Genomic DNA, 24,439 nt, shown 5'->3' on the forward strand with positions numbered 1-24,439 from the left:
CTACTATAGATGCGTGTCCACTCGGGCGGTGCTCTGACAAACTATTGTCGTACTGGGTTTCGTGGCAGTGTTCCTTATCTTCACGCAAGGACAATAGTCTCGGGCCATTTGGGTGCCGAATTCACAAACTTTTTTTTCCTGACAGGAAGGTACGATGATAGAAGTACAACAGATCTCACAGTAGGCCCTTCATAAAAATAAACATGAGAAGAATACTCAAGCCTCAAAATAGATGAAAAGCTTATGCACGCGACACAAGAATGGGTTAAATCTCCCCCACCATGAGAGTGGCTCACGTCCTGTTCATGGTGTATTTAAAGATATTTCCTTATACAAAAAGCAAGAGCCAAAAATACATGTTGCCAAAAATATGGATCTCCACTTTGGGCTTGCATACGCCTAAATACAAAAGTGTAAACATTCTAAGGTTCACTCATGAAATAGAACTAATGTATATCAAAATGTTGCACACTAATGTGCACATAGAATATCATTGGCCATTGTCGATCATAAATAATCGCCACGCACCATGCGTCAATAAATTTTTGTCGATGCAAGCCCCTAGTGGATGCATGCACATCCCGCACACTAACGCTGCCACTGATTTGCACTGACATTCACAATATAAGCTCAAAATATGTGACAAGTTAGAGGTGATCAGTCTCGCTTGCACATAAAATAAATATCCATCAAATAAATCCTTAAATGATAAATAATTCTAATAATTCCAACAACGAAGCTTTAGGAGTCAAACCAAATCTAAAATTTGGGTTGGAACCACCACCATAGATGGTGGGACACCTAATAGGAATGGTGGGAGTTGATGAGATTGCTTCTTGGAGAGTAGAAGGCCTTTGTGCTCTTACATCTACCCCGATGTTTACTTTGAGACCCTTGATGTATTTTAGAATCTTAAACTTTTTACTAAATCCATCCACATGGAGAATGAGCCTCAAGAACTTTTGTGTGTAGTCCTTGACCTTGCTAAAGCCTTGTTCCAAGTCATCCCATTCACCAATCAACTTGGAAGTAAAGGCATTTTGCATTTCACCCTTAACCTTGACCTTGACCTTGCTAAAGCCTTGTTCCAAGTCATCCCATTCACCAATCAACTTGTTATTTCTTAACTTAGAAGTAAAGGCATTTGTATTTCACTCTTAAAAGCATCCAATGTGGAGATCTCATACCCATTGTTATGCAACTGTCGGCACCAAGTGTGTGCATAACCCTCCGTGTGGAGTACACCTTAGCACGATCACTTCTTAGGTTCATCTCAAAGTACATATCCAACTTATCAACCCACTCATCATATTCTTCATCTCAAAGTACATATCCAACTTATCAACCCACTCATCATATTCTTCACTGCTTGATCCCTCCTTTGAGAAGACCTCCTTATCCTTGATACCCTTGAACTCATCATCACCCTCTTTGGCATTACCCATGCGTGGCCTCATGGGTGAAACATCATGATCCCAAGACCCACCCACATGTAAAATCAAATGCTACCTGCTTCCCTTTTGCATCAATGTAGATGGAATATTTGTAGGCAAAATCCCAAAAGAGAATGGCTTTGGTGGTAAATTTTCCTTGTTGCCCAATTGCACATGCATATTGCTGTCCGAATTCTTGTGTTGATTCATGAAGTCTTCAAGTTGTCGAGAAGGACTCAAGGATTTGCCCTGGTCCATCAAGCCTTTGTCTCAGTTCATCAGATTTACGTCACGTTGCATCGATGACTCCTCCACCAAATCTCGTTGCTTGGAAGCATTCCCCTTTGAAAGCCTATAGCAAGGATGCAAGATTTCGGTTCGTGCTTTCAACCAAGGTGGCTTGATTCTTGTTCATACTTTCAACCAAGCTCCCAAATGCATTAGCTTGTTGAACTTGAACATTGTTGATGGTCTAAACACACATCATTTCAACCATTGATTGCATTTCATTGTTCACCGTAGCCATTTGTATACTCGGGCTAGCATGCCCACTTGCATTCACAATGGTACTACTGGTGGACAGCTCGCCAATAGCATGCACCAATCCTTCGTCAACTTTAAGTATTCTCTTCTAGTATAATTTGCCATATCCTCCAGCTCTTCAAGTATTGCCTCTTTTGCTTTACGAGGTCTCTCTTTGGGCATCTGAAAATGGGAAATGGAAGTCGAAAGCCCAAAACTTGTCAGAATTTAGATTTTTTTGGTTCTATAGAGAGCTCTAGGTGTGTACTACGCAACTATAAAAAAATAGTAAAATTCTGAAGTGTCATAATCTTCTCTATTTTAGGGTTTATGTGATAGTGTTGAAAATCACTTTTTAGTCCTAAAACATTGGTCCAAATCTTGATTTGTTTACTTGCGGGGGAAAGCTATTGTAAGTAATATCTAGTAGACCCCAAAAGGTTTCACTAAAGTCAAAGTTTAGGTACACTTTGTTTTGACTTTTGCAAAAAGTCAACTATATCCTTTGACCAAGTCAACAATGTCCAAATCAAGCGATCTTGGGTTTGTTGTTGGCGAAGCTAATGGCATGTATTATCCAACCACATGCCCAAATACCAAAATCAACTCATTGTTTACTGGGCCCACTTTTGTCCTTGTGGTGAACCGTGCCGGTTGGACAAGAAAATGGTATCGGAATTGGACACTTGAGGGCTCCAAACGTAGGTATTATAATGCTATGCAAACACCTTGAAAACATCCCCAACCATTCTGGACTAAATTAGGGTTTCATGCTAGAGCAGAAAAGTGCCCCTAGTTGCTATTGAATCCTCCCAATCACATTTGCGATGTCTTGGAGCCTTTCAAAAGCATGTGTAACACCAATTGGTACCCTTATAAACACCCAATTTCAACTCCAAGTGTAATGCATGTGTATTTTGGAAAAAACTTTGCATCATCTCCTTTGTTTTGGCAACCAAATCTCAAATGAAAAATTACATCCAATATCAATTTTCAATGCCTGCACCAATTATCTCAATTGCATTTGCTCGTTTTACCACTTGTGATATGTTGAAGAAGCACTCTTGCTTGCTGATCTCCTGGCCAAGCCTTCCCACCCCCTTACTAAAGTTTATAGTTCGATGGCAAGGGTTGAGGCCATGTCTTCACACATGTACCTAATCCCTCTCCGACAGCTTTTCCAAGGCAATCACGGCAAGAAGAGTTCAAGTTGCTCTCCCCCTTGGCCTCTTCACCAACACCAAGGGTACCCTCACACACATTCTAGATTCTAGGAATGAAGTGTACAATTAGGGCTCATAGTTATCTTATATGCTCTTGTCCATGTTCACACTTATTACCCTGGCCCCCACATTGGACCATGCTCATGGCCCTTTTTATGCCTTAGCACTTCATTATAGCTTTGTAAGCTTAAAAAAAAACCTTTTTTAAGTTATACGGTTGGGATCGGTTGGGAAGAAAACAATTTTTGTAGTGATGATTCGTCACCAATTGTAATCAGATGATTGCTTACGATTTAGCTTAGTCAAAGTTAAAATTTCAAGAATTTGCTTTGGTAGATAAGCTTGGGTAAAAGCTTTAAATTTTGATTCAATTAAATGGTAGTCTGCAGACGATTTGTTGAGAGAGGAGGATAAAAAATTTGTGCGCCCTTTATTATGGATATCCTACTGTGACCACCAATCCAAAAACTTAGAGTGGGGTAATGATCCTCAAACTTTGCTTGCGTTTATTCTTTTGAACCTTGTCCACTCTTTCAACACATGTTTACCCTTTTGACCCTTATCCAATTGGCCATAGAGAGCATCTGCTAACGAAAAAGGCAGCCATGTGTTCATCCTTTTGACCCTTGTCCAGTCTTTCAACACTTGTTTGTCCTTTTGATCTGTGTCCACTCTTTCAACCCTTGTTCACCCTTTTGACTGCCCCCTTATCCAAAAGGGTGTGTCCACCCTTTTGATCACCTCTTGTCTAAAAGGTCACGTGTCTACCCTTTTGACTGTTAGCTACCCTTTTGGATGGCCAAAAGGATGGTCGTCTGAAAGGGCAAAGGGCAAAGGCCAAAAGGATGGCCTTTGTAATCCCACCCTTTCCAACCTTTTTTTTTGGGTAGTGCTCCCTTGTCCACTTCCACCCAAACCTGTACAAGCTAGCTAGGCAACAAATTACCTTAACTACAAATACTAACTTGCCTTAATATTTCTAAATTGCTCTCGATAGGGATAGTTATACCCTTCTTTCCAACCTCCTATCTCCTATGCCACAGTTCTCCCACCCTTACACCTGTGTAGCCCTCCAAGGCTTTTTACATGTGGAAAGAATTTACTCCATTTTGAGCTACTAAGCTCCGCAAGTTGTGGAGGCTTGGAGGACACCACCAACTTGCTGATGGAGAATGTTCCTCGTAGATATGCACATGCGTTTGATGTGGGTTGCTAATTGCTCAAGGTGAGCTATGTTGTTGTTGTTGTTGTACCGAGTGTTGGTGGACATTATCTGATGCATCTCCTCCACCCGTGGAGGGGATGCTCGTTGTTACTGACTGTTAAGGTTTTTCCCTACTACTGTTGTTCAAGGACACTCAACGCTTGTAGTGCTCCTACTCCAATCTTGCCATTACACTCCTTCACACCCCTTACTAGCTGACCTGCTTGTGCCTTCCCATCCCCTCTAGAGCCGACCATTCTCCATTGAAAGGTGGGTAGGGCCTTGAGTATTTTCCTTAATGGTGTAGGTATATTATGTGTCTCTCACAAAGCCATTAAAGTGCGTGCTAATACATTGAATAATAATATCATTTAGAAAAATAGTACACTACTTTTAAAAAGATGGTAGCATGGCTCAGTTTAGAAAAAGAACAAAACGTATTTAGCACTCTTACACATGCGTAGGTTCCAGAAATTAAAAATTCATTCGAATAAATCATAAATCAAAACAAACACAACCGTTGGATCCTCATAGATGTTGCCCACCAGAACCCGTTTTCTTTCTAGAGAAGATGAATCGCAACCGTTTGTCGTTTAGAATCGAACGATCATTAAACCTCGCAAAAACGGTTATATTAGGCAAGCCAATTAGAATTTACCACGTAGCCCTAAAGGCAGGTCTCCAATAGACGATAAGAACAGCCCGGGGTAGCTTATCTTTCATCGCCCCCTCCCTGAACCTCCCTTAGTGCTTCCTGTACGCAGCCATGCAGATCTTCGTCAAGACCCTCACCGGCAAGACCATCACCCTAGAGGTGGAGAGCTCCGACACCATCGACAACGTCAAGACCAAGATCCAGGACAAGGAAGGGATTCCGCCCGACCAGCAGAGGCTCATCTTCGCCGGAAAGCAGCTTGAAGACGGCCGCACCCTCGCAGACTACAACATCCAGAAGGAGTCCACCCTGCACCTGGTCCTGCGCCTCCGCGGCGGCATGCAGATCTTTGTGAAAACCTTAACCGGTAAGACCATCACCCTGGAGGTGGAGAGCTCTGACACCATCGACAACGTGAAGACCAAGATCCAGGACAAGGAGGGCATCCCTCCAGACCAACAGAGGCTCATCTTCGCCGGAAAGCAGCTAGAGGATGGTCGCACCCTTGCAGACTACAACATACAGAAGGAGTCCACCCTCCATCTCGTCCTTCGCCTTCGTGGGGGCCAGTGAAGACCGTGGGTTGTTTCCATGGTTTGCATGTCTCCTGCCTCCCCATGTCTCAGTTATGTGTCCGCATTCGTACATGTCTGTCTGTCCAAGCGTGTCTTGTCTATCGTGCATGTCACCGTAGCTGTTTTCTCCATCTCGCCTTAACGTATTTTGTTCGGTCCTTGTAGTCGCAGCTATTCGTAGGCAGTCATATGTAATGAGTGTCATATGTAATTGATAGAACATATCATGTGCAATACAAGTATATGGAGGTAAACAGTGAATGTGTAGTACTTGGCAAACATTGAGAGAGGGATTGTGATAGGGTTACATGTTCATATCATTCTTCACCAGAGAGAGAGAGAGAGAGAGAGAGAGAGAGAGAGAGAGAGAGAGAATGGTCTTATCCATTATCAACGCAGGCCTGCTAGTGGCCTATTGCTGCCGTCAATAGCATTGCCTCCTGTAGTTGCCTCGATGCACTCAAAAAAGCAGCAGTTGCACTTCTATTGTTGCATTTTGCTGAAGAACGAGATGCTATACCTTGTTGGGATCCTGGACATGTGGATTAGCCTTTCTAATTTACATTTTCTCGAGATCCCTACATGCTTGTGCTGTTATGCACTTCTCGTACTCCCCATTATGTTTAGATAATGTGTCGTGATGGAATAATGGTAGTATTTCTAGGTGGTGTATATCCGACGGGGAGAGTAATGGTTGCAGGTCTTCTTTGTCCTTGGTGGTCTGTCAAACTAGCAGCAAACTAGCAGCAGTTGCTACCACTTCTCCAGACTACCTCGAATAGCATAGGTGATGGCAGGATGCCACCGGTGTAGTGGGAACGGGTGTGGGGTGTACCATCCATTTTGGGGTGGATTAGGCACTGGAAGGGTTTTGCCATTTTGCAACATGAGGAAGGGGTTTCGGATAAATTCCAAAAGTTTTTCAGTCCCCAATTTGGGGTGTCAGTCAAAGCGGTTTCGGATAAATCCCAACCCCAAAATTCGGGTTTCAGTACTTTACAAGTTGAAGAACTGAAGTAAGGCAGCTGAAGAGGTCGTTGAGATATTTGCATGGCTGTTTTTACAAAATGATCGAAAAGTAATGTTTGATCAAGAGTAAAGAGAGGGGAAAAAAGATAGAGAGAACTTTGGTGTGAGGGAGGAAGTGAAGGAATGTACTGCCCAGACAGATTTAGGGAGAGAGGATAGAGGACACAGAGAACCATGGTGTGAGGGAGGAAGGAAAGGAAGATATAGTGAAACATGGTATGCAAAACAAATGAACTGTCATGATCCCTAGCCAAGCACATCTCAAGTGATATTTAAACGGTCCTGTTTTGGACCAACGTCCTTTGTTCTCAGTGTATTCTACATGTGACGTGGGTTGCCCTGTATGTCATGTGGGTCGTCGTGTGTTGATGGAGTCTCATCTCTTCTCTTTGGATTTTAGTAGAAAGTTTGGTATGCCCCTGATTTGCCCTCTCTACGGCTTGTGAAATTGGGCACTGCAGAGCTTGGGTAGGGCTTGTGGAATTGGGCAGTGATTTTGATTTGTGATGCGTTATATTTTTGGTGATTTGGATCACCAATTTGGCTTGCTTTTTTGCTCTCATCATTTCTTTCTTGTGCTTCATTTGAATTGCTTGCTTTTGCTCTCATCATCAGCATTTTGATATACATAGTTGTGCTATCGCATCCTTTAAGGAAGTTTGTACATTCATCACGCGGGCACTGTGGGGCGTGAATTGGGCAATGTGAGGATTTGGATAACCATATGGCTCGTTTTGCTCTCATTGTTAGCATGCTGCTACACGTAAGGTCTTTCTTGTCCTTGGTCTGAATTGCTTCTTTTTGTTCTCAACATCAGCATTTTGTCCTACATATTTGTGCTATCGTGTCCTTTGAGTAAAAGCTTATACTTTCATCATGCCTTGTTTTGATTGTGTCTTACGTCTTTTTTGGAATATGGTTAAGCTAGGTGTGCTCTTGCTTTACACTCCCTAGGGCTTGATTAGTTGTGCACTCTGATTTAGATGTGATAAGATGTTTGATTGATTGTGCACACTCTGATTTAGATGTGATAACATGTGTTACTATGGATTTGCTTGGACATATGGATTTCTTTTGCTCTCATTGTTGGCATTCTGCTTTTCTTGTTCTTCTTTGAATGAGCTTACTTGCTTTTATCACACGAGGAAGTCTTTTTTTGTCCGCTATTTGAGTGAGCTCTTGGCTTGTTTATACTTTATCACTTTCACCATCATTTGATACTTTTCTTTCTTGTCCTTTCATATGACAAAGATTGTATTTGTCCATTGTTTGAATTGTTACCAAAGAAGTGGAAGGTTTAAGAGCCTGTCCCCGGTGTATGGATTTTTATCAAAGAAGTAAAATGTTTGGTAATTCATGTCAACTCAGACAATTACCTTCACCTTCACTATCATTTTATACACAATATTGTCCTTTCATATGTCAAACAAAGTGTATTGTCTTTTAATTCCCACCAAGGAAGTAAAATGCGAAGAGTGTATTTGTTTATTACTTGAAATCTCACCAAAGAAGTGAAAAGATTGAAGAAAGAGTTTGTTGCTTGAATTCTCACCATAGAAGTAAAAATGTGGTCCATCATCATCAAGATGTACTATAGTGTACATTTGGAAATGGTATGATAAGTAGCTTTGAGATGGATAGTATTGGTAGCTGAGAAAAGTTATGTCAAGTTGAAGCATTGCTATCAATTGCTTGGCTTACAATTATAACCTAGCAAATGAAAGCATTAATTGCTTGGCTTACAATTATAACCTAACAAATGAAAGCATTGGTAACTGAGAAATGTCAAGCCAACTGATCGATGATAACACCTTCATATATGTGTCAAGCCAATGTTAATAATGGCCTTGGCTTTAAATTTGAAGGTGTATTGTTGAGATGGATATAAGGGGATAGTAAACCTTTGCAAATGACAGCGTTGTTAACTAAGAAAAGCCAAGCCAAGCCAAGCCAAGCCAAGCCATTGATAACACATTCAATTATAAGCCAAGCAATTGATAACACATTCAATTATAAGCGAAGCAATTGATAACACATTCAATTGGAAGCCAAGCCAAGAGTATGATGAAGCTTGGCCAACGGATAAGATTAATAAAAATAATGTACTACTATTGTGAAAGCTGTGTGATTTAACCGAGTTAAAGGTGCATCCATGAAAAATTCCTATAGTAGCTTGTTAGGTTGCAAAGCGCGGAATCAAGGGTGCATCCATGAAAGATTCCTATAGTAGCTTGTTAGTTTGCAAAGCCCTAGAACTTCTTTTTTGTGACATATGTCAGCATCTTTAGTATACACTTGGTTTATTTGGTTTCTCGTTGATTTGGCACGACTTAACTACTTGTGAATCTTCTTGAGAAATTTCCTCTATTGTGTCATGTGTTAATTTCTTGAGAACTTATCTTGTAAATGATCTTGAACTTTCCTTGTGCATGATTTGGTGGAAGAGGTGGTATATTCAACTTAGTTGTATGAAACGTGTTAGGATATCGTGAAAGCTATGTGAGTTAAGCGAGAGTATATATGTTGATAGCTTTGTTAGATCTGCAGTTGCGGAATCAAAGGTGCATACATGAAAGATTCCTAAAGTAGCTTCATAGTTTGCAAAGCCCTAGAACTCTTCTTTATTATGACATGTGTCAGCTTCTTTAGTAAACACTTTGTTTATTTGGTTCATCATGTGTTAGCTTCTTGAGAACTTTTCTTGTGAATAATCTTGAACTTTCCTTGTGCACGGGCTAGTGATTTTACTAAAAAAAGTATATTGTGGTGTAATCTTGCACATCGAGCATATCGTGAATGGCAACATAGTTGTGTAAATTACATTCATCATGTGCAAAGTAAATATATGTTAATGTACGTTACATCTATTTTGATAGTTGGTTGGAGTGGCTATCTCTATGCACTTAGTTAACTTATTTCACATAGTTCCATGTACATTAACATTTATTTTGTTAAATGGTTGGAGTGTCTCCTAATCCTTCTTTTTTGGACACAAATGAACCCTACAGACTACCCCACCAGCTTGTAAGATCTTCAGCAACAAATAAACTTTCTATATCTTAATAGAGTAGGGAAAGGCCAACTCATGTCCTTACAATTTTTCAAATTTCTCAATGTGGTTAAATTTTTTAGCTCTCTATTTTCTCTATTTTTAACATAAACCATGGTCTTGTGGAGTGAAACAAATTTTCTCTTTTCTCCTTATTGATGTGGCAATTTTTTTTAGCTCTCGATTTTTTAACTTAACATGTGTTTATGTATCAAGGTTTTATTGGCCTTACATTATTAAACATTTTCATTGCTTATGTGCCACATCCACCCAATTGCTCTCATTTAAGTAAAAAATTCATGACATTGTCAATGTGTCATATATTGAGGTGTTGTCAACTCCACATATCAACACACAAGCGGGATTAGCCAAGTACACATAAAGATGTTTCTTCCAACACTCCCTATGTAACAAACGAGGAGAGGGTGATGTTACGTTCTTGTTGTACAAAGTAGAGGCACAACCAATGAACTAGCTCAGAGATGTATGGCACTCAGATCAAGGTAAGTGTTGGGATTTGCAAAGTGTGTGAGGTGAAGGTAGGTGAGGCTTTTGGGAAAGGAGGGCAAGGTTATGGTGCCAAAGAAGCAGCCACCTTAAAGGTCCAATGTGTGAAGAGGCTATAAGCTAGCAAGGTAAGAAGGCACGGGGCTACATACATAACTACAATCTTCTTTGTCTAGACACATAGGAAGTTGAAGAGTCGGGACCTTGTCGGATGCCTTATTGTAGGTGTTGCAACTCACAACACTCTTCCCATGTCTTGAACTGTGTATTTTTCTTTCTTACATGTTGCGCCGCAACTCTCTTTAGATCTAGAAGAGCTTATTTTTCTTGTAGACTAAATGTATACCACCCTATAATAGCATTTGATATCAATACACCCAATATTAATTTAGAGGCTCAAAATAGTTGTAGGGAAAGAAACATTAGGTTGCACATTAGGGAGGGAGAGAGAATCAAAACTAGAGAGAGAAAAACATTTCAATTTGTTACCAGTTCGGCCTTCCACTAAGTCTTCAATCATCATCAAGAAAGTAGCCTTCCCCTAATTAGGCCATAGCATTCACTTTAATGAACTGTTTTAGAGAAACCAAGATCAAGGACTATTATTCCACTTTAAGGTAAAGGATGCAGGTCCAAAAGTAAGAAGGTAGAATTGGCTTTTTCACACACCTAAACCCTTAAAAGAGGTACTAGAGGTCTCATTCTGACATGAATGTGTTGATGTGGTGAGCGAGTATTAGATTTGTTGCATAAAAAGTTGTGCAAGAAGAGTGTCCTTCTACTCACCTTCACTCAATACATTCTTATGGGCTTTTTTTGAATAATTACGTGCATTTTATCTGCTTTAATAATCAAGAAAGTAAGGGCTATGTTGAGCTTGGAGAAAAAGTTACGATTGAGGTCAAGGTAGGTGAGGCTTTTGGGAAAGGAGGGCAAGGTTATGGTGCCAGAGAAGCAGCCACCTTAAAGGTCCAATGTGTGAAGACGCTATAAGCTAGCAAGGTAAGAAGGCACATGGCTACATATAGTAGTACAATCTTCTTTGTCTGGACACATAGGAAGTTGTAGAGTCGGGACCTTGCCAGATGCCTAATTGTAGGTGACACCTTGCAACTCACAACACTCTTCCCATGTCTTGAAATGTGTATTTTTCCTTCTTACATGTTGCGCTGGAACTCTCTTTAGATCTAGAAGAGCTTATTTCTCTTGTATACCATCTTATAGCATTTGATATCAATACACCCAATATTGATTTTGTGGCTCAAAATACTTGTAGGGAAAGCAACATTAGGTTGCACATTCGGGAGGGAGAGAGAATCAAAACTAGAGAGAAATAAACATATCAATTTGTTACCAGTTCGGCCTTCCACTAAGTAGGCCATAGCATTCACTTAAATGACTGTTTTAGAGATACCAAGATCAAGAAGGACTATTATTCCACTTTAAGGTAAAGGATTTAGGTCCAAAAGTAAGAAGGTAAAATTTGCTTTCTTTTACAAGAGAGGTCTCATTTCTGACACGAATTTATTGATGTGGTGAGCGAGTATTAGATTTGTTGCATAAAAAGTTGTACAAAAAGATTGTCCTTCTATCCACCTTCACTCAATACATTTTTATGGACTTTTTTTGAATAACTATGTGCATTTGATCTGCTTCAATCATCATCAAGAAAGTAGCCTTCCACTAAGTAGGCCATAGCATTCACTTTAATGACTGTTTTAGAGATACCAAGATCAAGAAGGACTATTATTCCACTTTAAGGGTTTAGGTGTGTGAGAAAGAAAATTCTACCTTCTTACTTGTGGACCTGATCTTTGTTGATGGGGTGAGAGAGTATTAGATTTGTTGCATAAGAAGTTGTGCAAGAAGAGTGTCCTTCTAAACACTTTCACTCAATACATTTCTATGGGTTTTTTTTGAATAACTATGGCATTTTATTTGCTTCAATAATCAAGAAAGTAAGGGCTATGTTGAGCTTGGAGAAGAAGTTGCGAGACGACTGAGGTCAAGGTAGGTGAAGGTTTTGGGAAAGGAGGGCAAGGTCATGGTGCCAAAGAAGCAGCCACCTTAAAGGTCCAATGTGTGAAGAGGCTATAAGCCTTCAAAGGTAAGAAGGCACGGGGCTACATACATCAGTACAATCTTCTTTGTCTGGACACATAGGAAGTTGAAGAGTCGGGACCTTGTCGGATGCCTTATTGTAGGTGACACCTTGCAACTCACAACACTCTTCCCGTGTCTTGAACTGTGTATTTTTCTTTCTTACATGTTGCGCCGCAACTCTCTTTAGATCTAGAAGATTTTATTTCTCGTGTAGACTAAATGTATACCATCGTATAGCATTTGATATCAATACACCCAATATTAATTTAGAGGCTCAAAATACTTGTAGGGAAAGCAACATTAGGCTGCACATTAGGGAGGGAGAGAGAATCAAAACTAGAGAGAAATAAACATTTCAATTTGTTACCAGTTCAACCTTCCACTAAGTAGGCCATAGCATTCACTTTAATGACTGTTTTAGAGATACCAAGATCAAGAAGGACTATTATTCCACTTTAAGGTAAAGGATTTAGGTCCAAAAGTAAGAGAAGGTAGATTTTGCTTTTTCACATACCTAAACCCTTTAAAGAGGTACTAGAGGTCTCATTTCTGACACGAATTTACTGATGTGGTAAGCGAGTATTAGATTTCTCGCATAAAACGTTGTACAAGAAGAGTGTCCTTCTACCCACCTTTACTTAATACATTTCTATGGGTTTTTTTTGAGTAACTACGTGCATTTGATATGCTTCAATCATCATCAAGAAAGCAGCCTTCCACTAAGTAGGCCATAGCATTCACTTTAATGACTGTTTTAGAGATACCAAGATCAAGAAGGACTATGATTCCACTTTAAGGTAAAGGATGCAGGTCCAAAAGTAAGAAGGTAGAATTTGTTTTTTCACACACCTAAACCCTTAAAAGAGGTACTAGAGGTCTCATTCTGACATGAATTTGTTGATGTGGTGAGCGAGTATTAGATTTGTTGCATAAAAAGTTGTGCAAGAAGAGTGTCCTTCTACTCACCTTCACTCAATACATTTCTATGGGCTTTTTTTGAATAACTCCGTGCTTTTTATTTGCTTCAATAATCAAGAAAGTAAGGGCTATGTTGAGCTTGGAGAAGAAGTTGCGAGACGACTGAGGTCAAGGTAGGTGAGGCTTTTGGGAAAGGAGGGCAAGGTTATGGTGCCATAGAAGCAGCCACCTTAAAGGTCCAATGTGTGAAGAGGCTATAAGCCTTCAAAGGTAAGAAGGCACGGGTCTAGATACATCAGTACAATCTTCTTTGTTTGGACACATAGGAAGTTGAAGAGTCGGGTTCATGCCGGATGTCTTATTGTAGGTGACACCTTGGAGCTCAACAACACTCTTCCCATGTCTTGAACTGTGTATTTTTCCTTCTTACATGTTGCACCGCAACTCTCTTTAGATCTAGAAGAGCTTATTTCTCTTGTAGACTAAATGTATACCACCCTATAGCATTTGATATAAATACACGCAATATTAATTTAGAGGCTCAAAATAGTTGTAGGGAAAGCAACATTAGGCTGCACATTAGGGAGGGAGAGAGAATCAAAACTAGAGAGAAATAAACATTTCAATTTGTTACCAGTTCGGCCTTCCACTAAGTAGGCCATAGCATTCCTTTTAATGACTGTTTTAGAGATACCAAGATCAAGAAAGGACTATTATTCCACTTTAAGGTAAAGGATTTAGGTCCAAAAGTAAGAGAAGGTAGAATTTGATTTTTCACACACCTAAACCCTTAAAAGGGGCACTAGAGGTCTGATTTTTGATGGGAATTTATTGATGTGGTGAGTGAGTATTAGATTTGTTGCATAAAAAGTTGAACAAGAAGAGTGCCTTTCTACCCACCTTCACTCAATACATTTCTATGGGCTTTTTTTGAATAACTACGTGCATTTGATCTGCTTCAATCATCATCAAGAAAGCAGCCTTCCATTAAGTAGGCCATAGCATTCATGTTAATGGATTGTTTTAGAGATACCAAGCTCTAGAAGGACTATTATTATCTTTTTTAGGTAAAGGATGCAGGTCCAAAAGTAAGAAGGTAGAATTTGCTTTTTCACACACCTAAACCCTTAAAAGAGGTACTAGAGGTCTCATTCTGACATGAATTTGTTGATGTTGTGAGCGAGTATTAGATTTGTTGCATAAAAAGTTGTGCAAGAAGAGTGTCCTTCTACTCACCTTCACTCAATACATTTCTATGGGCTTTTTTTGAATAACTACGTGCATTTTGTTTGCTTCAATAATCAAGAAAGTAAGGGCTATGTTGAGCTTGGAGAAGAAGTTGCGAGACGATTGAGGTCAAGGTAGGTGAGGCTTTTGGGAAAGGAGGGCAAGGTTATGGTGCCATAGAAGCAGCCATCTTAATGGTCCAATGTGTGAAGAGGCTATAATAAGCCTTCAAAGGTAAGAAGGCACGGGGCTATATACATCAGTACAATCTTCTTTGTACTGAACAAGACCTTGCCGAATGCCTTATTGTAGGTGACACCTTGCAGCTCAACAACACTCTTCCCATGTCTTGAACTGTGTATTTTTCCTTCTTACATGTTGCGCCGCAACTCTCTTTAGATCTAGAAGAGCTTATTTCTCTTGTAGACTAAATGTATACCACCCTATAGCATTTGATATAAATATACCCAATATTAATTTAGAGGCTCAAAATAGTTGTAGGGAAAGCAACATTAGGGTGCACATTAGGCAGGGTGAGAGAATCAAAACTAGAGAGAAATAAACATTTCAATTTGTTACCAGTTCGGCCTTCCACTAAGTAGGCCATAGCATTCACTTTAATGACTGTTTTAGAGATACCAAGATCAAGAAAGGACTATTATTCCACTTTAAGGTAAAGGATTTAGGTCCAAAAGTAAGAGAAGGTAGAATTTGCTTTTTCACACACCTAAACCCTTTAAAGAGGTACTAGAGGTCTCATTTCTGATAGGAATTTATTGATGTGGTGAGCGAGTATTAGATTTGTTGCATAAAAAGTTGAACAAGAAGAGTGCCCTTCTACCCACCTTCACTCAATACATTTCTATGGGCTTTTTTTGAATAACTACGTGCATTTGATATGCTTTAATCATCATCAAGAAAGCAGCCTTCCATTAAGTAGGCCATAGCATTCATGTTAATGGACTGTTTTAGAGATACCAAGATCAAGAAGGACTATTATTATCTTTTTTAGGTAAAGGATGCAGGTCCAAAAGTAAGAAGGTAGAATTTGCTTTTTCACACACCTAAACCCTTAAAAGAGGTACTAGAGGTCTCATTCTGACATGAATTTGTTGATGTGGTGAGCGAGTATTAGATTTGTTGCATAAAAAGTTGTGCAAGAAGAGTGTCCTTCTACTCACCTTCACTCAATACATTTCAATGGGCTTTTTTTGAATAACTCCGTGCATTTTATCTGCTTAAATAATCAAGAAAGTAAGGGCTATGTTGAGCTTGGAGAAGAAGTTGCGATGACTGAGGTCAAGGTAGGTGAGGCTTTTGGGAAAGGAGGGCAAGGTTATGGTGCCAGAGAAGCAGCCACCTTAAAGGTCCAATGTGTGAGGAGGCTATAAGCCTTCAAAGGTAAGAAGGCACGGGGCTACATACATCAGTACAATCTTCTTTGTCTGGACACATAGGAAGTTGAAGAGTCGGGACCTTCCCGGATGCCTTATTGTAGGTGACACCTTGCAGCTCAACAACACTCTTCCCATGTCTTGAACTGTGTATTTTTCCTTCTTACATGTTGCGCCGCAACTCTCTTTAGATCTAGAAGAGCTTATTTCTCTTGTAGACTAAATGTATACCACCCTATAGCATTTGATATAAATACACGCAATATTAATTTAGAGGCTCAAAATAGTTGTATAGGGAAAGCAACATTAGGCTGCACATTAGGGAGGGAGAGAGAATAAAAACTAGAGAGAAATAAACATTTCAATTTGTTACCAGTTCGGCCTTCCACTAAGTAGGCCATAGTATTCACTTTAATGACTGTTTTAGAGATACCAAGATCAAGAAAGGACTATTATTCCACTTTAAGGTAAAGGATTTATTAGGTCCAAAAGTAAGAGAAGGTAGAATTTGCTTTTTCACACACTTAAACCCTTAAAAGAGGTACTAGAGGTCTCATTTCTGATAGGAATTTATTGATGTGGTGAGCGAGTATTAGATTTGTTGCATAAAAAGTTGAACAAGAAGAGTGCCCTCCTTCTACCCACCTTCACTCAATACATTTCTATGGGCTTTTTTTGAATAACTACGTGCATTTGATCTGCTTCAATCATCATCAAGAAAGCAGCCTTCCATTAAGTAGGCCATAGCATTCATGTTAATGGACTGTTTTAGAGATACCAAATCAAGAAGGACTATTATTATCTTTTTTAGGTAAAGGATGCAGGTCCAAAAGTAAGAAGGTGGAATTTTCTTTTTCACACACCTAAACCCTTAAAAGAGGTACTAGAGGTCTCATTCTTACACGAATTTGTTGATGTGGTGAGCGAGTATTAGATTTGTTGCATAAAAAGTTGTGCAAGAAGAGTGTCCTTCTACTCACGTTCACTCAATACATTTCTATGGGCTTTTTTTGAATAACTCCGCGCATTTTATCTGCTTAAATAATCAAAAAGTAAGGGCTATGTTGAGCTTGGAGAAGAAGTTGCGACGATGACTGAGGTCAAGGTAGGTGAGGCTTTTGGGAAGGGGTACATACATCAGTACAATCTTCTTTGTCTGGACACATAGGAATTTGAAGAGTCGGGACCTTCTCGGATGCCTTATTGTAGGTGACACCTTGCAGCTCAACAACACTCTTCCCATGTCTTGAATTGTGTATTTTTCCTTCTTACATGTTGCGCCGCAACTCTCTTTAGATCTAGAAGAGCTTATTTCTCTTGTAGACTAAATGTATACAAGCCTATAGCATTTGATATCAATACACGCAATATTAATTTAGAGGCTCAAAATAGTTGTGGGGAAAGCAACATTAGGCTGCACATTAGGGAGGGAGAGAGAATCAAAACTAGAGAGAAATAAACATTTCAATTTGTTACTAGTTCGGCCTTCCACTAAGTAGGCCACAGCATTCACTTTAATGACTGTTTTAGAGATACCAAGATCAAGAAGGACTATTATTCCACTTTAAGGTAAAGGATTTAGGTCCAAAAGTAAGAGAAGGTAGCACACACCTAAACCCCTAAAAGAGGTACTAGAGGTCTCATTTCTGACACGAATTTATTGATGTGGTGAGCGAGTTTTTGATTTAGTGCATAAAAAGTTGCACAAGAAGAGTGCTCTTCTACCATCTTTACTCAATACATTTCTATGGGCTTTTTTTTTAATAACTATGTGCATTTGATTTGCTTCAATCATCATCAAGAAAGCAGCCTTCCACTAAGTAGGCCAAAGAATTCACTTTAATGACCGTTTTAGAGATACCAAGATCAAGAAGGACTATTATTCTACTTTAAGGTAAAGGATGCAGGCCCAAAAGTAAACCTAAACCCTTAAAAGAAGTACTAGTATAGAGGTCTTATTCTGACATGAATTTGTTGATGTGGTCTGTGAGTATTAGATTTGTTGCATAAAAAAATATGCAAGAAGAGTGTCGTTCTACTCACCTTCACTAAATACATTTCTATGGTCTTTTTTTTAATAATTACGTGCATCCTATCTGCTTCAATAATCAAGAAAGTAATAGCTATGCCGAGCTTAGAGAAGAAGTTAGGACTGAGGTCAAGGTAGGTGAGGCTTTTGGGAAACACGGGCAAGGTTATGGTGCCAAGAAGGAGCCACCTTAAAGGTCCAATATGTGAAGAGGTTATAAGGGAAGAAGACATGGGGCTACATACATCAGTACAATCTTCTTTGTCTGGACACATAGGAAGTTGAAGAGTCAGGACCTTGCTGAATGCCTTATTGTAGGTGACACCTTGCAACAACTGTATATTTTTCCTTCTTACATGTTGCGCCGCAACTCTCTTTAGATCTAGAAGAGCTTATTTCTCTTGTAGACTAAATGGATGCCACCCTATAGCATTTGATATCAATACACCCAATATTAATTTAGAGGCTCCAAATAGTTGTAGGGAAAGCAACATTAGGCTGCACATTAGGGAGGGAGAGAGAATCAAAACTAGAGAGAAATAAACATTTTAATTTGTTACCAGTTCGGCCTTCCACTAAGTAGGCCATAGCATTCACTTTACTGACTGTTTTAGAGATACCAAGATCAAGGACTATTATTCCACTTTTAAGGTAAAGGATTGACATCCAAAAGTAAGAGAAGGTAGAATTTGCTTTTTCACACACCTAAACCCTTAAAAGAGGTACTAGAGGTCTCTTTTCTAACACGAATTTATTGATGTGGTGAGCGAGTATTAGATTTGTTGCATAAAAAGTTGTACAAGAAGAGTGCCCTTTTACCCACCTTCACTCAATACATTTCTATGGGCTGTTTTTGAATAACTACGTGTGTTTGATCTGCTTCAATCATCATCAATAAAGCAGCCTTCCACTAAGTAGGCCATAGCATTCACTTTAATGACTGTTTTAGAGATACCAAGATCAAGAAGGACTATTATTCCACTTTAAGGTAAAGGATGCAGGTCCAAAAGTAGAAGGTAGAAAATGCTTTTTCACACACCTAAACCCTTAAAAGAGAAACAAGAGGTCTCATTTCTGACACGAATTTATTGATTAGTGAGTATTAGATTTGTTGCATAAAAAGTTGAACAAAAAGACTATCCTTCTACCCACCTTCACTCAATACATTTCTATGGGCTTTTTTTGAATAACCACGTGCATTTGATCTGCTTCAATCATCATCAAGAAAGTAGCCTTGCACTAAGTAGGCAGTAGCATTCACTTTAATGACTGTTTTAGAGATACCAAGATCAAGAAGGACTATTATTCCACTTTAAGGTAAAAGATGCAGGTCCAAAAGTGAGAAGAAGGTAGAATTTTGTTTCTTACACACCTAAACCCTTAAAAGAGGTACTAGAGGTCTCATTTTGACACGAATTTGTTGATGTGGTGAGAGAGTATTAGATTTGTTGCATAAAAAGTTGTGCAAGAAGAGTGCCCTTCTACACACCTTCACTCAATACATTTCTATGGGGTTTTTTTGAATAACTACGTGCATTTTATTTGCTTCAATAATCAAGAAAGTAAGGGCTATGTTGAGCTTGGTGAAGAACTTGCGAGACGACTGAGGTCAAGGTAGGTGAAGGTTATGGTGCCAGAGAAGCAAGGTTAAAGGAAAGGAGGGCAAGGTTATGGTGCCAGAGAAGCAGCCACCACCTTAAAGGTCCAATGTGTGAAGAGGCTATAAGCCTTCAAAGGTAAGAAGGCACGGGGCTACATACATCAGTACAATCTTCTTTGTCTGGACACATAGGAAGTTGAAAAGTCGGGACCTTGCCGGATGCCTTATTGTAGGTGACACCTTGCGACTCACAACACTCTTCCCGTGTCTTGAACTGTGTATTTTTCTTTCTTACATGTTGCGCTGCAACTCTCTTTAGATCTAGAAGATTTTATTTCTCGTGTAGAGTAAATGTATACCACCGTATAGCATTTGATATCAATACACCCAATATTAATTTAGAGGCTCAAAATACTTGTAGGGAAAGCAACATTAGGCTGCACATTAGGGAGGGAGAGAGAATCAAAACTAGAGAGAAATAAACATTTCAATTTGTTACCAGTTCGGCCTTCCACTAAGTAGGCCATAGCATTCACTTTAATGACTATTTTAGAGATACCAAGATCAAGAAGGACTATTATTCCACTTTAAGGTAAAGGATTTAGGTCCAAAAGTAAGAGAAGGTAAATTTGCTTTTTCACACACCTAAACCCTTAAAAGAGGTACTAGAGGTCTCATTTCTGACACGAATTTATTGATGTGGTGAGCGAGTATTAGATTTGTTGCATAAAAAGTTGTACAAGAAGAGTGCCCTTCTACCCACCTTCACTTAATACATTTCTATGGGTTTTTTTTTGAGTAACTACGTGCATTTGATATGCTTCAATCATCATCAAGAAAGCAACCTTCCACTAAGTAGGCCATAGCATTCACTTTAATGACTGTTTTAAAGATACCAAGATCAAGAAGGACTATTATTCCACTTTAAGGTAAAGGATGCAGGTCCAAAAGTAAGAAGGTAGAATTTGCTTTTTCACACACCTAAACCCTTAAAAGAGGTACTAGAGGTCTCATTCTGACATGAATTTGTTGATGTGGTGAGCGAGTATTAGATTTGTTGCATAAAAAGTTGTGCAAGAAGAGTGTCCTTCTACTCACCTTCACTCAATACATTTCTATGGGCTTTTTTTGAATAACTCCGCGCATTTTATCTGCTTCAATAATCAAGAAAGTAAGGGCTATGTTGAGCTTGGAGAAGAAGTTGCGAGATGACTGAGGTCAAGGTAGGTGAGGCTTTTGGGAAAGGAGGGCAAGGTTATGGTGTGCCAGAGAAGCAGCCACCTTAAAGGTCCAATGTGTGAAGAGGCTATAAGCCTTCAAAGGTAAGAAGGCACGGGGCTACATACATCAGTACAATCTTCTTTGTCTGGACACATAGGAAGTTGAAGAGTCGGGACCTTGCCGGAATGTTGCGCCGCAACTCTCTTTATATCTAGAAGAGCTTATTTCTCTTGTAGACTATTATTCCCCTTTAAGGTAAAGGATTTAGGTCCAAGAGTAAGAGAAGGTTGAATTTGCTTTTTCACACACCTAAACCCTTAAAAGAGGTACTAGAGGTGTCATTTTTGACACGAGTTTATTGATATAGTGAGCGAGTATTAGGTTTGTTGCATAAAAAGTTGTACAAGAAGAGTGCCCTTCTATGTACAAGAAGAGTGCCCTTCTACCCACCTTCACTCAATACATTTCTATGGGATTTTTTTGAATAACTACGTGCATTTGATCTGCTTCAATCATCATCAAGAAAGTAGCCTTCCACTAAGTATGCCATAGCATTCACTTTAATGTGACTGTTTTACAGATACCAAGATCAAGAAGGACTATTATTCCACTTTAAGGTAAAGGATGCAGGTCCAAAAGTAAGAAGGTAGAATTTTCTTTTTCACACACCTAAACCACTAAAAGAGGTACTAGAGGTCACATTCTGACACGAATTTTTTGATGTGGTGAGCGAGTATTAGATTTGTTGCATAAAAAGTTGTGCATAAGGAGTGTCCTTCAACTCAACTTCACTCAATACATTTCTATGGGCTTTTTTTGAATAACTACGTGCATTTTATCTGCTTCAATAATCAAGAAAGTAAGGGCTATGTTGAGCTTGGAGAAGAAGTTGTGCGGACGAGTGAGGTCAAGGTAGGTGAGGCTTTTGGGAAAGGAGGGCAAGGTTATGGTGCCAGAGAAGTAGCCACCTTAAAGGTCCAATGTGTGAAGAGGCTATAAGCTAGCAAGGTAAGCAGGCACGGGGCTACATAGATCAGTACAATCTTCTTTGTCTAGACACATAGGAAGTTGAAGAGTCGGGAAACATGCCGGATGCCTTATTGTAGGTGACACCTTGAAACTCACAACACTCTTCCCATGTCTTGAACTGTATATTTTTCCTTCTTACATGTTGCGCCGCAACTCTCTTTAGATCTAGAAGAGCTTATTTCTCTTGTAGACTAAATGTATACCACCCTATAGTATTTGATATCAATACACCACACCCAGTATTAATTTAGAGGCTCAAAATACTTGCAGGGAAAGCAACATTAGGGAGGGAGGGAGAATCAAAACTAGCAAGAAATAAAGATTTCAATTTGTTACGAGTTTTGCCTTCCACTAAGTAGGCCATAGCATTCACTTTAATGACTGTTTTTTTAGAGATACCAAGATCAAGAAGGTATAATTTGCTTTTTCACACACCTAAACCCTTAAAAGAGGTACTAGAGGTCTCATTTCTGACACGAATTTATTGATTTGGTGAGCGAGTATTAGATTTGTTGCATAAAAAGTTGTATAAGAAGAGTGCCCTTCCACCCACCTTCACTCAATTCCTTTCTATGGGCTTTTTTTTAATAACTACATGCATTTGATCTGCTTCAATCATCATCAAGAAAGCAGCCTTCCACTAAGTAGGCCATAGCATTCACTTTAATGAGACTGTATTAGAGATACCAAGATCAAGAAGGACTATTATTCCACTTTAAGGTAAAGGATACAGGTCCAAAAGTAAGAAGGTAGAATTTTCTTTTTCACGCACCTAAACCCTTAAAAGAGGTACTAGAGGTCTCATTATGACACGAATTTGTTGATGTGGTGTGAGTGAGTATTAGATTAGTTGCATAAAAAGTTGTGCAAGAAGAGTGTCCTTCTAGTCACCTTCACTCAATACATTTCTATAGGCTTTATTTTTATAACTACGTGCATTTTATCTGCTTCAATAATCAAGAAAAAAAGGGCTATGTTGAGCTTGGAGAAGAAGTTGCGGACGACTGAGGTCAAGGTAGGTGAGGCTTTTGGGAAAGGAGGGCAAGGTTATGGTGCCAGAGAAGTAGCCACCTTAAAGGTCCAATGTGTGAATAGGCTATAAGCTAGCAAGGGAAGAAGGCACGGGGCTACATACATCAGTACAATCTTCTTTGTCTGGACACATAGGAAGTTGATGAGTCGGGACCTTGCCAGATGCCTTATTGTAGGTGACACCTTGCAATTTTCAACACTCTTCCCATGTCTTGAACCGTGTATTTTTCCTTCTTACATGTGGCGCCGCAACTTTCTTTAGATCTAGAAGAGCGGATTTCTCTTGTAGACTAAATGTATACCACCCTATAGCATTTGATATCAATACACCCAATATTAATTTAGAGGCTCAAAATAGTTGTAGGGAAAGCAACATTAGGTTGCTCATTAGGGAGGGAGAGAGAATCAAAACTAGAGAGAAATAAACATTTCAATTTGTTACGAGTTCGGACTTCCACTAAAGTAGGCCGTAGCATTCACTTTTCACTGTTTTAGAGATACCAAGATCAAGGACTATTATTCCACTTTATGGTAAAGGATTTAGGTCCAAAAGTAAGAGAAGGTAGAATATGCTTTTTCACACACCTAAACCCTTAAAAGAGGTACTAGAGGTTTCATTTTTGACACGAGTTTTTTGATGTGGTGAGCAAGTATTTGATTTGTTGCATAAAAAGATGTACAAGAAGAGTGCCCTTCTACCCACCTTCACTCAATACATTTTTATGGGATTTTTTGGAATAACTACGTGCATTTGATCTGCTTCAATCATCATCAAGAAAGCACCCTTCCACTAAGTAGGCCATAGCATTCACTTTAATGATGTTTTAGAGATACCAAGATCAACAAGGACTATTATTTCACTCTAAGGTAAAGGATGCAGGTCCAAAAGTAAGGTAGAACTTTCTTTTTCACACACCTAAACCCATAAAAAAGGTACTAGAGGTCTCATTCTGACACGAATTTGTTGATGTGGTGTGAGCGAGTATTAGATTTGTTGCATAAAAAGTTGTGCAAGAAGAGTGTCCTTCTTCTCACCTTCACTCAATACATTTCTATGCGCTTTTTTGAATAACTACGTGCATTTTATCTGCTTCAATAATCAAGAAAGTAAGGGCTATGTTGAGCTTAGAGAAGCAGTTGCGAGCGACGACTGAGGTCAAGGTAGGTGAGGCTTTTGGGAAAGGAGGGCAAGGTTATGGTGCTAGAGAAGCAGCCACCTTAAAGGTCCAATGTGTAAAGAGGCTATAAGCTAGCAAGGTAAGAAGGCACGGGGCTACATACATCAGTACAATCTTCTTTGTCTAGACACATAGGAAGTTGAAGAGTCGGGGCCTTGCCGGATGCCTTATTGTAGGTGACACCTTGCAACTCACAACACTCTTCCCATGTCTTGAACTGTGTATTTTTCCTTCTTACATGTTGCGCCGCAACTCTCTTTAGATCTAGAAGTGCTTATTTCTCTTGTAGACTAAATGTATACCACCCTATAGCATTTGATATCAATACATCCAATATTAATTTAGAGGCTCAAAATACTTGCAGGGAAAGCAACATTGTTGAGATATTCGAGCTCGATGTCAGTATGAGCCAGCTATGCTATGTGCTGGCAGATTAGGTAGGAACATGTGTGAGACATAAATGACCGCGTGTCCAGCTGGTCATAGTGTGTGGACATTAGCTAGGGTTAGT

General features: G+C 39.4%; 1 protein-coding gene across 1 annotated transcript; it reads left to right on the top strand.

Annotated features, from left to right (window-relative positions):
* Positions 1–5,094: 5,094 nt before the first annotated feature.
* Positions 5,095–5,873, top strand: LOC147638988 (polyubiquitin). The gene has a single exon (XM_086786291.1). It carries the CDS (start codon positions 5,149–5,151, stop codon positions 5,608–5,610), a length of 462 nt encoding a protein of 153 aa, XP_086642417.1. The 5' UTR covers positions 5,095–5,148; the 3' UTR covers positions 5,611–5,873.
* The last annotated feature ends 18,566 nt before the right edge of the window (positions 5,874–24,439 follow it).

This window comes from Cibotium barometz, chromosome 4, assembly GCF_041138505.1.
Source record: "Cibotium barometz isolate CiBa-2024 chromosome 4, ASM4113850v1, whole genome shotgun sequence".
NCBI lineage: Eukaryota > Viridiplantae > Streptophyta > Polypodiopsida > Cyatheales > Cibotiaceae > Cibotium > Cibotium barometz.